This window comes from Callithrix jacchus, chromosome 1, assembly GCF_049354715.1.
Source record: "Callithrix jacchus isolate 240 chromosome 1, calJac240_pri, whole genome shotgun sequence".
Taxonomy (NCBI): Eukaryota; Metazoa; Chordata; class Mammalia; order Primates; family Cebidae; genus Callithrix; species Callithrix jacchus.
Genome location: NC_133502.1, coordinates 143087482 through 143101695, shown reverse-complemented (window position 1 = coordinate 143101695; position 14214 = coordinate 143087482). Strand labels below are relative to the sequence as shown.

At 47.6% G+C, this 14214-nt stretch overlaps 1 protein-coding gene and 1 long non-coding RNA gene across 3 annotated transcripts in view; one reads left to right on the top strand and one right to left on the bottom strand.

Moving 5' to 3' along the window:
• The window catches only part of GLIPR2 (GLI pathogenesis related 2), a 43906-nt gene that overhangs the window by 13072 nt on the left and 16620 nt on the right, over positions 1 to 14214 (bottom strand). The window contains exon 5 of one of the 2 annotated variants that reach the window (XM_035251967.3): positions 4424 to 4963. The exons of the other annotated variant lie outside the window; for it this stretch is intronic. Within the exon in view, the coding sequence (XP_035107858.3) occupies positions 4803 to 4963 (161 nt within the window). The 3' untranslated portion in view covers positions 4424 to 4802. Of the gene's footprint in view, positions 1 to 4423; positions 4964 to 14214 lie in introns of those variants that run through there. 2 annotated transcript variants of the gene reach the window in all.
• LOC144582513 (uncharacterized) lies at positions 826 to 13166 on the top strand. Its single transcript, XR_013535282.1, has 2 exons — positions 826 to 2149; positions 2272 to 13166. It is a non-coding gene; the product is annotated as an uncharacterized LOC144582513 (long non-coding RNA).

Below are 14214 nucleotides of genomic sequence, written 5' to 3'. Positions count from 1 at the left end.
CACAGTGGCTCATGCCTGTAATATTAACACTTTGGGAGGCCAAGGCAGGCAGATCACCTGAGGTCCGGGGTTCAAGACCAGCCTGGCCAACACGGTGAAACCCTGTCTCTACTAAAAATACAAAAATTAGGCCAGGTGTGGTGGCTTACGCCTATAATCCCAGCACTTTGGGAGGCCAAGGTGGGTGGATGGCTTGAGGTCAGGAGTTCGAGGCCAGCCTGGCCAACATAGTGAAACCCCATCTCTACTAAAACTACAAAAATTAGTTGGGCATGGTGGCACGTGCCTGTAGTCCCAGCTACTTGGGAAGCTGAGGCAGGAGAATCACTTGAACCCAGGAGACAGAGGGGAGCTGAGATCACACCATTGCACTCCAGCCCGGGCTGGATGAGATCTCTGCTCAGTGCAACCTCCACCTCCCGGGTTCAAGCGATTCTCCTGCCTCAGCCTCCCGAGTAGCTGGGATTACAGGCGTGTGCCACCATCCCTGGCTAATTTTTGTATTTTTGGTAGAGACGGCGTTTCACCATGTTGGCCAGGCTGGTCTCAAACTCCTGACCTCAGGTGATCCACCCACCTCGGCCTCCCAAAGTGCTGAGATTACAGGCGTGAGCCACCGCCCCTGGCCAGTTCTGTATTTTTAGTAGAGACAGTGTTTCACCATGTTGGCCAAGCTGGTCTCAAACTCCTGACCTCAGTTGATCCGCGCGCCTTGGTCTCTCAAGGTGTTGGGATTAGAGGCGTCTATTATTATAGTTTAATGACGAGTAGTGGGCTCGTCATAAACGCTCAATGAATGTTAGCTGCCATTTTCTTACTCATATTACACCAGTTCGCCCAGCGCCGGCGTTCGTGGCTGCTCCCTTTCTAAACACTTGCGGTCGTCGATGTTCTGGTTTCGTGGCAGCTGGGGAGGCTGCGGCTCCCTCACGTCTCTTCTGGGCCGGTTGCCAAAGACCAGTCCAGCCACGCGGTGGCGCTGGAGGGTCGTCACCGCCCCCGAGCGCACCGCCTCGGCGCCAGGCACCACCCCAACCCCTCTCCAGGAAGGAAAAGAGGCACGGGGCGTCCCCTTTTTCGCTTTACCTCCACGCGCCACCGTGCAGAGGCCGCAGAGCCCTGCTGTCCGCCGCGACCCTGGAATTCAAACAGCAGGATCGAGGGCTCTCAGCCTGGCAGGACTCCTTAGATCCCCACAGACACACACCTGTCCCCACTTCATAGATGGGGACGCTGAGCCCCAACGGGGCCGTCTTAGACTCCCAGCAACAGTTGGGGGGTTCCTGACCCCTGCGAGTCCCGCTGCGGCGAGAGAGGAGGATGTCCACAGGCTCGGACAGATTCCTGGCCGGCGTGGGGCTCTAGCAGTACTGTGGGGCATCTGTGGCACTGCTGTGTGTGAGGAGGGGATAAGGGCCAGCTGGAGCCCCGCAGGCGAGAGGGAGGGGGAGGCAAAAGAGCCCAGAGGCCTCACCCGGACCACCCTTTGGGATGAGACCCTAGGAAGGGCCTCGACTTGCATCTCGCCCAGGCATTCGCGAGAAGGTGCAGAAAGGACCCGCCCTGATCTCCAATCTGGGCCCAAGCCCCACTCCAGACCCTTGGGCCATCCTCAGCATCCTTCCCAGGAAATTTCAGTGTCAGCCTTGGGAATCTGAGCCGGTCCAGTTCTTTCCCTCCCTGGCTTAGTCATGTTCTCATTCTCATTGTCTTCCTCCCTCATTCTTTCATTCCAGACCTAGCCTTTTCCTTATTTTGAGATTTGGTAACTTGAAAATTATTTGAAAATACTCCTTTAAACTAAATGTGTCCACCTTCCTGCCTGAATGGGATAGAGAGACTTAGTCTCTTGGGATATGATATATGCACAAGGTGAAGAACTTCTGTTTTCTCCACTGAAAGAAGAGACTTCAATTTCAGCCTCTGCCTCCAGAGACCAGGTGTAGGGCTTAGGGGAGGCTCTCTGGGTCAGCTGTCTCCCTGGGAGAATAATTAAGCTCTTAATGCCTCTTCAGCCCTGAACTTCTTCGAAGCAGCAGCGACTTGGGTGAAGGATGAGGCCTCGGTGCTGATGCCAGCCACCTGGTTCCCATGGGCATGCAGGCTGGCAGACCTTGCCTCCTGGGGCATCTTCACCAGGGAGCAAGAGGTGGGTGGGTCAGGCCCTGCTGCTTCACACCTCCTTTGCCCTCTCCCCCGCCCTCCCACCTGCAAACTTCAGCTTTGGGGGCATTTCAGTGATGGAGGTGGTCATGCTTCTTTTTGTTTCAGGTCCCAGAGCACCAAGGCAGGAATGGGCTCTCTCATCAGACACTTACAGCATTAAGTTGGTTTGGAGGTGTCATAGGGGCCTGAGAGAACTGATACACCTAACTCCAAGTGCCAGGCCTCATACAGGTGTATAAACAGGCCCAGGGAGAGGAAGAGGCTTGTACCCAGAGATCTGTCTCTTCCTTCTGCCCTCTGGCTACAAAGGAGAGCCACAGTTTGGTTTGTCCTGGTTCTTTTCGGATTGTGAGGCTTGCCATCTTCAAGAAATCCTTTAAAGTGAGATTAGTGTCCACCTGCTCGGCCAGCTTCACCGTCTGGCATTTCTTCAGCCCAGGAAAGCTCCCCTGGTCCAGCTTTTTCCTTAATCCAGTCAACTGTGGAAACAAACTCCAGCCCACGGAGGCTGGCTGCATGCTGGCTTCCACCACCTGGTTGTGTGTGTGTGTGTATTGGAGTGGAGGGGGGTGACATAAAGAGTACCAAGTTCTTTGGCTGGCAGCTTGCCAGGAGGGGCCAGAAAAGGACCTCAGCGGGGTCTCTCCACTCCACCTGCCATCAGCTTCCTGCCAGGCTTCACATTTTCCATTCATGGTGTCCTCCTTTAGGAAGAGATGGTATAATTCTAATCTTTGGGGACTATCGGCTGGTATGTCAGTTCTTTTGGAAGCCCTGAAGAAAATGAGGGGCATATTTTAAAGATGTACAGATTTGGGCTGGAGCTAGAAAACTCAGGAACATTCAAGAATATTCTCAGCATCTTCTCCCCTTTTGTACCTCCAATAACTGGCTTCTTTGCTTCTATGTATTTCCCATTTATAACTTTGCTTGCAAGTAGCTTCGGTTTGTCATGGTCCTAATTCCAATTCATGTCATCCTTATTTTTTTCAGTTCCACTGGTAAATTATCTCCACACTTCTTAGCTGAAATTACCAGTCCATGGCCAGCCTGGCGATTGGCTGCTGTTGGATCCAGTGTCCACAGCTAGTCCAATCAGCTCTGTGCTGGTAGGTCACATGGCTTAAAACTTGGCCTCTTAAGCACCACAGTCCACAGGGGATGGGTTGCAGGTATTCCAGGGCTTGAGTTAATCAAGAGAGGAATGCAGAGTCATGGATTGTCTCAGCCACCTTGTTTCAGGTATGAATCACATTGGAGGAAGACACTACCCAAAGAAAAAGGTTTTAATGTCTTGGTCAATATCCTCGGGGAAATGAGAGGCATAGCGTGAGACTGGTCACAGGGCAACAGAGACTTTCAGGAGCTGCTTTGAGGATTGGCCTGCCCAGATGGCTCTGTTAAGCCAGCAGCCCCCTCACTCCCGCCCCTGCCATCTTCACAGATGGAGCTGTCATGGTTTCAGGGACACTTGGCATGGCATCTGGGTTGGTCCCTCCCACATGGACCTTGTAAAGTTGCTATTCAGGGGAACCTGGTATCGTTTCAGGCAAAACGCAGAACCATATTAGCATTTCTAAGCCCCCTGCCTGGAACGTCTCCTTGGAACATTTGGGCTTGTTGCACATTCCAGGAACGAGCAGCGGCACAGCTGCAGCCACAGCTGCCAGGAACAGGCCTGGGCTCCCCCCGTGTCGGGGGAGGGCAAAGGCTGGAGGGCTTCCTCTGGGGGCCCTGAGTGAGCTCACCCTCACCCCACCTCTCTGACTTCATCCATCCAAGGCCACTTGGCCAAGAGCCCAGGCAGGGTGAGGGGGCTGTCTCCCAGACCAGGCCTGGGCTGCCTAGCAGAGGTGAGGGAGGGGGAGCTTCAGGCCTAGCCCAATTCTCCAGAAATCCGGGTAGCCTGCTGAGCTCTGAAATGCCAGAAGTTTAAGAAAAGAGGGAAGAGGGCAAGAGGTGGTGGTGGTAGTGGTACTTTGCTATCTAAAGGTAGAAGAATGCAAGGTAGTAAAGCTTTTTTTCTCCATTTGTTCTTTGGTGATCCCACTGGAGAATTCCGGGAGGCATGCAGGATGACATCATGTTTTACAACTCAGAAATCTCGGTAATTCTGTAAAAATGGAGTCCCTGCCTGCTCCATGTTTCTGATGGAAGCTGCTTTATATTTTTGTGCTTAAAGCTGTATCTTATGTCACATTTAAATGAGGGTTTAATACTCTTAATTATCTACCAAAAGTAGATTATGATGCATGAAGACCTCATAAAATGAACTTCATTTCTCAGCACAAACATTTGGAATACAAAAAGTCCAGGGATGGATATTAGAAGAAAGATACAAAAGATGTTTGCTTAAAAATAACAAAAAATTTTAAAAACTGATTCCCCTCTCCCCCAAATCCAAATAATCGTGGTCTAGGTAACCATCAGGGTAAATGCTTCCTTTGCTCACTCTTGTAATAAGAATGAGCTCACATAGAACTGTATGTCCAAGTGTATATACCAGAGACGCTCACATGCATCATACACACAAGCACATACACCCACAGGGGCAGACGCACAGCCAGGTTTTGTTTCTTCTAGGCACTTCATATCCACATTCTTAAGTCTGCCACCTTCCCATTACATTTGACTAGTTACTTCTTTGGTGGCAGGACGTTTTCTTCAAAGAAGCCCTGGTTGACAACATTCCCTGCTGGGAAGTATCTGGCCACCACAAAGGAGGACCCGTCACTTGCGGATGCCTTCCCTACTCCCATCTTCTTTGTGTTCTTCCATACCATGGCCGTGAAGTGTCCTGTAGGGGAACGGGCAGAGGGAGAGGGACACGGGTGAATTAGCAGAGCCTGAAGAAGGATGTGGCAGGGGATTGTTGAACCCCTGCACCATCTTGCCAGGCTCAGGGCAGCATGATCTTCACAGACCCCTGCAGGGGAAGGAGAGACAAAATGCTCTGACTACATGACTTCTTCCCTGCACCCACCCAGATGGAGTCTCGCTCTGTCACCTGGGCGGGAGTGCAGTGGTATGTTCTTGGCTCTCTGCAACCTCCACTTCCTGGTTTTGATACATTCTCTTGCCTCAGCCTCCCAAATAGCTGGGAATACAGGTGCATGCTAGCACACCCAGCTAATTTTTTTGTATTTTTAGTAGAGACAAGATTTCACCATGTTGGCCAGCCAGTCTTGAACTCCTGACCTTAGGTGATGATCCACCTGCCTTGGCCTCCGAAAGTGCTGGGATTACAGGCATGAGCCACTGTGCCTGGCCAGACTGCCTGACTTTTAAAGCAGGTCCATCCTTTCCATCAGCCACACAGACCTTATGCACCTCACCAACTTCCAGCAGTCTCCCAGAGATCACAACAAACTGCAGTGGCCCCAACAATTAGGATGCCACTCTACCTAGTGCCTGCATCAAACCTTGTCCCCAGGCTGCAATCCTGAAGCTCTCTGGTGGTTCCCTTTTGTCTTCATCTTACTTGACACTTCAGGAACACTTCCTACTCTTCCCCTTTTGGTTTCTGGGATGCCACAGTCTCTTGCCATTCCTCCTGCTTTGCTGCCACCTCTTCCTCCTTTTTTTTTTTTTTGAGACAGAGTTTTGCTCGTTACCCAGGCTGGAGTGCAATGGTGCGATCTCAGTTCATTGCAACCTCCGCCTCCTGGGTTCAAGCAATTCTCCTGGCTCAGCTTCCAGAATAGCTGGGACTACAGGCATGTGACACCATGCCCAGCTAATTTTTGTATTTTTAGTAGAGATGGGGTTTCACCATGTTGACGAGGATGGTCTCGATCTCTTGACCTCGTGATCCACCCGCCTTGGCCTCCCAAAGTGCTGGGATTATAGGCGTGAGCCACCGCGCCCGGCCTCCTCCTCTTGTTTGACCTCACTTGTAGATATTGAAGGACCTGTATTTCCCAGGGCTCAATCTTGGGCTCTTTTTTTTTCTTTTCCCTCTAAGCTTTCTTTAGGGAATTCCAACTTTCCCTGGCTCCCAAATTTATTTCTCCAGCTCAAACTTCTGCTCTGTGTTCCAGACATAACTACTTACTGGACATTTCCACATGGATTACTCACAGGCATCTCAGATTTAACCTATCCAAACCTTACTCCCAGTTTTTGTCTCCCTAGACTTATTCCTCTCCCAGTCCTCCCATCTCCATCAATGGTACTTCCATGTATACACTGCTAGGAGTGAGGCTGCGTCCCTTCCTCTCCCTCTTTCCCCCCACAACAACCTAGCACTCTTAAAGAATCCGGCTCTAAATTGCATCTCAAGTCCACCCACAGTCTTGGTCCCAACCACAAACTTCTCACATTGACCACTGCAGTAGCCTCCTGACTGGTTCCACAGCATCCACCTTGGTCCCTCAAATTCATCTTCATTCTTTTTTTTTTTTTTGACACAGAGTTTCTGTCACTCAGGCTGGAGTGCAGTGTCACAATCTCAGCTCACTGCAACCTCTACCTCCTGGGTTCAAGTGATCCTCCCACCTCAGATTCCTGAGTAGCTGGGAATACAGGCATGCACCACCACACCCAGCTACTTTTTTTTTTTTTTTTGTATGTTTAGTAGAGATGGGTTTCACCATGTTGCCCAGGCTGGTTTCAATCTTTTGACCTTAGGTGATCCGCCGCCTCAGCCTCCTAAAGTGCTCAGATTACAGGCATAAGCCACTACACCCAGCCTCATTTTCTACTTAGTATTCAGAGTGATCATTTTGAGACATAAATCATATCTGTTTATTTCCCTGCTTAACAATCCTTCACTTTTTCCCAATTGCACCTAGAATGAAAGTGAATCGGCCGGGTATGATGGCTCACACCTGTAATCCTAGCACTTTGGGAGGCCAAGGTGTGAGGATCAGGAGATCGGGACCAGCCTGGCCAACCTGACAAAACCCCGTCTCTACTAAAAATACAAAAAAATTAGCCAGGCCTGGTGGTGGGTGCCTGTAATCCCAGCTATTGGGAAGGCTGAGGTAGGAGAATCGCTTAAACCCAGTAGGCAGAGTTTGCAGTGAGCCAAGATCACACCACTGAATTCCAGTCTGGGTGACAGAGTGAGACTGTCTCAAAAAAAAAAAAAAAAGAATGGTGCAGTGGCCTCCTCTCCATTCCTTGAACATACCAGGGTATGTCCCACACAGAGCCCTTCCACATTTTCTTCTTCTTCTTTTCCTTCTTTCTTCTTCCCTTCCCTCCCTTTCTCCTTCCCTTCCTCTTCTCTTCTTTTCTTTCTGACAGGATCTCTCTCTGTTACCTAGGCTGGAGTTCAATGGCATGATCATAGGTTACCGCAGCTTCTACCTCCAGGGCTCAGGAGACCCTCCCACCTCAGCTTCCTGAGTAACTGCAACCATAGACACATGCCACCACTGATGGATCATTTTTCAAAAATTATTTGTAAGAGACAGGGTCTCTCTATGTTACATAGGCTAATCTTGAACTCCTGGGCTCAAGTCATCCTTCTGCCTTGGTTTCCCAAAGTGCTGAGATCATAGGTGTGATCCACCACGCTCAGCCAAGACACTCTTCTGATGACCAACAGCTTCTTGTCCCTGGGTCTTAGCCTAAATGTCACTTGTTCAAAGAAGTCATTTGGAAAAATCCTTTTATTTATTTATTTGTTTTTGAGATGGAGTCTCACTGTCACCCAGGCTGTAGTGCAATGGCGCAATCTCGGCTTACTGCAACCTCTGCCTCCTGCATTCAAGCAGTTCTCCTATCTCAGCCTCCCAAGTAGCTGGGATTACAGGTGTGCGCCACCATGCCTGGCTAATTTTTGTATTTTTAGTAGAGACAAGTCTCACCATATTGGTCAGGCTGATCTTGAACTCCTGACCTCAGGTGATCCACCCTCCTCAGCCTCCCAAAGTGTTGGAACTACAGGCTTGAGCCATCACACCCAGCCTGCAAACACCCTTTTATTTACTGAACATCTCCCTCCGAAGATATTCTTACCACACCCTGTTTTTTCCCCTTAGGTACAATTCTTCTCATTTGCGTGATGCATTTGCTGGATTACTTGGTTATTGTTTGGCTCCTTCACTGAGCTGAGTCCATATAGGCATAGGTCAAATTTGTTTTAATCACCAAAATATATCCAGTACCTTGGCATAGCCTGGCACATGAAACGTGTAAAATAAATGTTTGAAAGAATGAGTGGAATTGATAAATAAAAGTCATATAGAAGATCCATCTTGGACTCCAGTTCTGCCTTCACTGGAAGTGAAGCCTTCTATGTTTTGAGCTCTTTGAGACTTCAACACATTACAGCCTCATTTGAGTCCTTCTGCTCTGAGTCAAACAGCTCAGTTCCCTTTCAAGCTACTGCTCCACCCTCCAGACGGCACTCGGTCTTGCCATTTCCCAGGCTGACTGTCCTTCACTTGCTCATCCTTTCAGGCTACGAATATAGCTTAGCTTCCAAATCTCCTCCCATTTGGGAGTCAAAGAGTTGATGCTGTCATACATTCTTTGTTCAATGATCATAAATTCTTTTTTTTTTTTTTGAGACAGTCTCACTCTGTTGTTCAGGCTTACTGCAACCTCCGCTTCCTGTGTTCAAGTGATTCTTGTGCCTCAGCCTCCTGAATAGCTGGGACTACAGGTGAGTACCACAACACCCAGCTAATTTTTGTATCTTCAGTAGAGATAGGGTTTCGCCATGTTGGCCAGGATGGCCTCAAACTCCTGATCTCAAGTGATCTGCCTGCCTCAGCCTCCCAAAGTGTTGGCATTACAAGCGTGAGTCACAGTGCCTGGCATAAATTCTTATCTCTTGGGGAGCAGAGGCAGGGTGTTCATCCCTTCCATCTTTATGGTTTAGCACTTACAGAGATCAATGTGACATTTACATTTCATGTCACGGGATAGCATTCATTTGCTAAAGTAACACTGAAGAGATTGTTTCCTCCTAAATATCTGGCTTATGATTGGGCAAGCTATGTGAGGACAGGTACCACATCTGTTTTACTGACCACCATATACCTAGTGTTTAGCACTAGGCCTGGCATAAGTAGATGCTCAATAAACATTTGGTGAAAAAAGGAAGAATCAGAGGGAGGGAGGAAAGAGAAAAATCATGATCAGAGTAGCTAAGCTTCCCATAGGGTGGTTAAGAAAGAAAGAGGGAAACCACTTCACACCCAGTAGGATGGCTATTATAAAAAACAGAAATGAAAACAATAGAACATAACAAGTTTTGGCAAGGAAATGGAGAAATTGGAACTCTTGTGCACTGTTAATGGGAATGTAAAATGACACAGCTGCTCTGGAAGACAGCATGGCAGTTCATCAAAAAATTAAACATAGAATTGCACTTTGGGAAGCTGAGGCGGGTGGATCGCTTGAGGTCAGGGGTTTGAGACCAGCCTGGCCAATATAGCAAAACCCTGTCTTTACTACAAATACAAAAATTAGCTGGGTATGGTGGTGGCTGCCTGGAACCCCAGCTACTTGGGAGGCTGAGGCAGGAGAGTTGCTTGAACCTTGGAGGTGAAGGTTGCAGTGAGCTGAGTCTACACCACTGCACTCCAGTCTGGGTGACAGAGTGAGACTCCTTCTCAAAAAAATAAAAACAAAAAGGAATTCTGGGCTGGGCGCGGTGGCTCACGCCTGTAATGCCAGCACTTTAGGAGGCTGAGGCGGGCGGATCACGAGATCAAAAGATCAAGACCATCCTGGCCAACATGGTGAAACCCTGTCTTTAAAAAAAAAAAGAAAAGGGAATTCTGACACATGCTATAGTATGGATAAACCTTGAAAACATTATGCTAAGTGAAATAAGCTAGACACAAATGGACAAATATTGCATGATTCCATTTACATGAGGTAACTAGAATAGTTAAAACCAAAAGTAGAACAATGGTTGGGTGGGGATGGTTTCAGGCATTAGTTAGATTCTCATAAGAAGAATGCAACCTAGATCCCTTGCATGAAGAATTCATAATAGGGTTTGAGCTCCTATGAGAATCGAATGCCACCACTGATCTGACAGGAGGCGGAGCTTAGGCTCGTCCACTGCTCACCTCCTGCTGTGCAGCCCAGTTCTTAACAGGCCATGGGCCCATACGGGTCCACAGCCCAGGAGCTAGGGACAGAGTTTCAATCTGTGAAGATGAAAATAATTCTAAAGATGGATGGTGGTGATGACTGCATAAAAGTGTAAATGTATTTATTGCCACTGAACTGTATACCTAAAATGGTGAAAATGATAAATTTCCAGTTATATATGTTTTACTACAATTTATTTTTCTCTTTTTCTTTTTTTTAAAGACATGGCTTTACTCTGTTGCTCAGGCTGGAGTGCAGTGGTGCAATCATGACTCACTGCAACCTCAACCTCCTTGGCTCAAGTAATCCTCCTATCTCAGCCTCCTGAGTAGCCAGGACCACAGGCACATGCCACCACACCCAGCTAGTTGTTTTATTTATTTATTTTTTTTGAGATGGAGTCTCACTGTGTTGCCCAGGCTCTCAGCTCACTGCGATCTTTGCTTTCCAGATTCAAGCAATTCTCATGCCTCGGCCTCCCAAGTAGCTGGGATTATAGACTTGTGCCACCATGCCCGGCTAATTTTTATATTTGTAGTAGAGATGGGGTTTCACCATGTTGGTCAGACTGTTCTTGAACTCCTGACCTCAGATGATCCACTAGCCTTGGCCTCCCAAAGTTCCGGGATTACAGACATAAGCCACTGCGCCCGGCCTAGTTTTTAAATTTTTTTGTAGCTTGCCATGTTGCCAAAGCTGGTCTTGAGCTCCTGGACTGAAGGGATCCTCCTGCCTTGGCCTCCCAAAGTGCTGTGGTTATAGGCATAAGCCACATTTTACTAAAACATTAAAAAGAAAGTGGACAAAAAAGAAAGAGACAAAGTCGGTGTTTCCCATTGCATCCTCTGTATGGTAAGGACTGAAATAAATGTTTGTGGATTAAATTCTATTTTTTCCCCTATAGTTAAACTTCATTTATTTATTTATTTGAGACAGAGTCTTGCTCTGTTGCCCAGGCTGGAGTGGCACGATCTTGTCTCACTACAACCTCTAACTCCTGGGTTCAAGCGATTCTCCTGCCTCAGCCTTCCGAGTAGCTGGGATTACAGGTGTACGCCACCATGCTTGACTAATTTTGGTATTTTTAGTAGAAATGGGGTTTTATCATGTTGGTCAGGCTGGTCTCGAACTCCTGACCTCAAGTGATCCACCTGCCTTGACCTCCCGACCTCAAGTGATCCACCCACCTTGACCTCCCAAAGCGCTAGGATTACAGGTATGAGCCACTATGCCCAGCCATTTTAAACATTGTAAAACTTAGCTATAATTTATTTTTTTGGCTACATTCACAGAGGACTGCAAGTCACTAAATTGTTTATGAAAACAATCAAATATAAACACAAATACACAGTTGATATAATTGAAGCAAGAATGAAAAGAAAACAAACCCTAAGCACAATTATGGATATTTGCCACTTAGCTTTAATCTTGTATTAACTGCTGTTTAATAAGCTCTGGTTTCCACCCAGAATAGAGGAGAAAGACTGCTTGCCTATTTGCCCTTGTTTCTTTTTTTTTTTTTCTGAGATGGAGTCTCACCCTGCCACCCACGCTGAAGTGCAGTGGCACAATCTTGGCTCACTGCAACCTCCGCCCCTGGGATTCAAGGGTTTAAGTGATCCTCCTGCCTCAGCCTCCTAGGTAGTGGGGATTACAGGCACCTACCACTGTGCCCAGCTAATTTTTGTATTTTTAGTAAAGATGGGTTTCATCATCTTGTCCAGGAGGGCCTTGAACTCCTGACCTCGTGATCCACCCACCTCAGCCTCCCAAAGTGCTGGGATTACAGGTGTGAACCACCATGCCCGGCCTCGCCCTTGGTTCTTAATACATTTGGGTCACAGCTCCAGGCTCTCTGCAGCATTGCCAGGTGTCCCTACTTCTACAGGCCGTATCCAAAGGCTCAAGTCCTTTCTCACACTAGCCTGCTCTCTCAGGAGATCACATGGTTAGGCCACTGACCCTCCCACTCTCACTGTCTCCCAGAAAAGGAAGAAGCTGCCATTTATCCACTGGTTGCCAAGAAAATAATTAGACACAAAGTGCACATCAGCTATATGAGTGCCTGTGGCAGCCTTTTCCAAACAGATGAGGCTAAGCAATCTTTCCTCTCGGTGGGGTGGTTTCTGTCTGCACAGAGGGAATTAAGCTATGGGTATTCAGAGCTTAATTAAATGACACAACTTCCTTAGCAACCATCAAATACACACTGGTTTCTAACTCTAATCTAATGAAGATTCCTTTTTCTTTTTCCTCAAGGGATGACATCCTCTTTCCTGCTATGAATCAAACTTCTTTGACTATATCTTTGAAAAACACTAAATGTGTCACAGTATATCCTCACATGGGAATAATTTGCAAAGGTAGGAAAGAATGAGTGAGCACTTTTTGTATGATATGGCACAATCTCTGACAAGCATAAAACAGATCACATACTCTTAACACCAGAGTGTGGAAAAGGGAAAAGAGAACATTTATACACACATGCTGACATAAGCACAGGATAACTCTGGAATGATTCACAGGAAACTGGTATCTCTGGTTGTCTCTTGGGAGGGAAAGTGCTAGGTAGGAGTCAGGGCTGGAAGAAAACTTTTCACCTTTGATGGCTCTAACTGTTCATATCATATAAAAATATTCATCAGGAGGCCGAGGTGGGAGAATCACTTGAACCTGGGAGATGGAGGTTGCAGTGGGCCGAGATTGTGCTACTGCACTCTACCTTGGGCAATGGAGTGAGACTCCATCTCAAAAAAAAAAAAAAATCTATCTACCTAATTCATTCAGAATAAATAAATAAAATAAACCTACTCATTTAAACAGATTATATCAAAGTAATTGTAAGACATTATTTCTCTTTACTCAACACACAGCAGAGACCAGCATCCTTCATCACAAGATGCCGGCCAGGGTGGGGCTGGAGGTGGGGATGGAGTATAGGGTATTTCTTTCTTTTTTTGGTGGGGGAGACTGTCTAACTCTGTCACCCAGACTGCAGTGCAGTGGCAAGATCTTGGCTTACTGCAACCTCTACCTCCAGAGTTCAAGCAATTCTCATGTCTCAGCTTCCCGAGTAGCTGGGATTATAGGCACGCATCACCACACCTGGATAATTTTTGTATTTTTAGTAGAGATGGGGTTTCACCATGTTGGCCAGACTGATCTTGAACTTCTGACCTCAGGTGATCTGCCTGCCTTGGCCTCCCAAAGTGCTAGGATTACAAGTGTGAATCACTGGACCTGGCCAAAGCGTATTTCAAAGGCTCTTACAGCCGGGACTCAGGTCAGGGAATCCATGAACAGAGATGCAGCAAGAAGTTGCAGACAGGCTCTGGGGGAGGCTGAGCCAGGATGGGTGTGAAGATCTTTAAGGGTCTTACAAGCCCCCATTATGACACCACCCAAAGTCTCACTCCTGTCTTAGGCTCAGGTTCCATCTGTCCCCAGGCACTGTCTATTGGTACCTGAGTCAGCACAGGGGCTGGTTGCTCTGGGATTTTCCTCTTTAGGCATGGGAGGTATAGGGCAATGGGTGAAACGGGTAGTCAGTGATCATGGAAAGTTGGGCTCTGACTCTTGTAAGATTCCTGCCTTGGTGCAGGGGTGGTGGAAAAAGCATCAGATCAGGAACAGAAGGCGTGAGAAAGACTGCTTCCCTTTTCTAGGCCTCAGTTTCTTCCTCTCCAAAATGAGTATAATAAAGCTCTACTTTCTTTTTTTTTGAGACAGAGTCTTGCTCTTGTCACTGAGGATAGAGTGGGTGATCTTGGCTCACAGAAACCTCTGCCTCCCAGGTTCAAGTGATTCTCCTACCTCAGCCTCCCAAGTAGCTGGGATTACAGACACAACACCTGGCTAATTTTTTATTTTTATTTTTTTTTTACTAGAGACAAGGTTTCACCATGTTTGCTAGGCCTGTCTTGAACTCTTGACCTCAAGTGATCTGCCTGCCTTGGCCTCCCAAAGTGTTGGGATTACAGGTGTGAG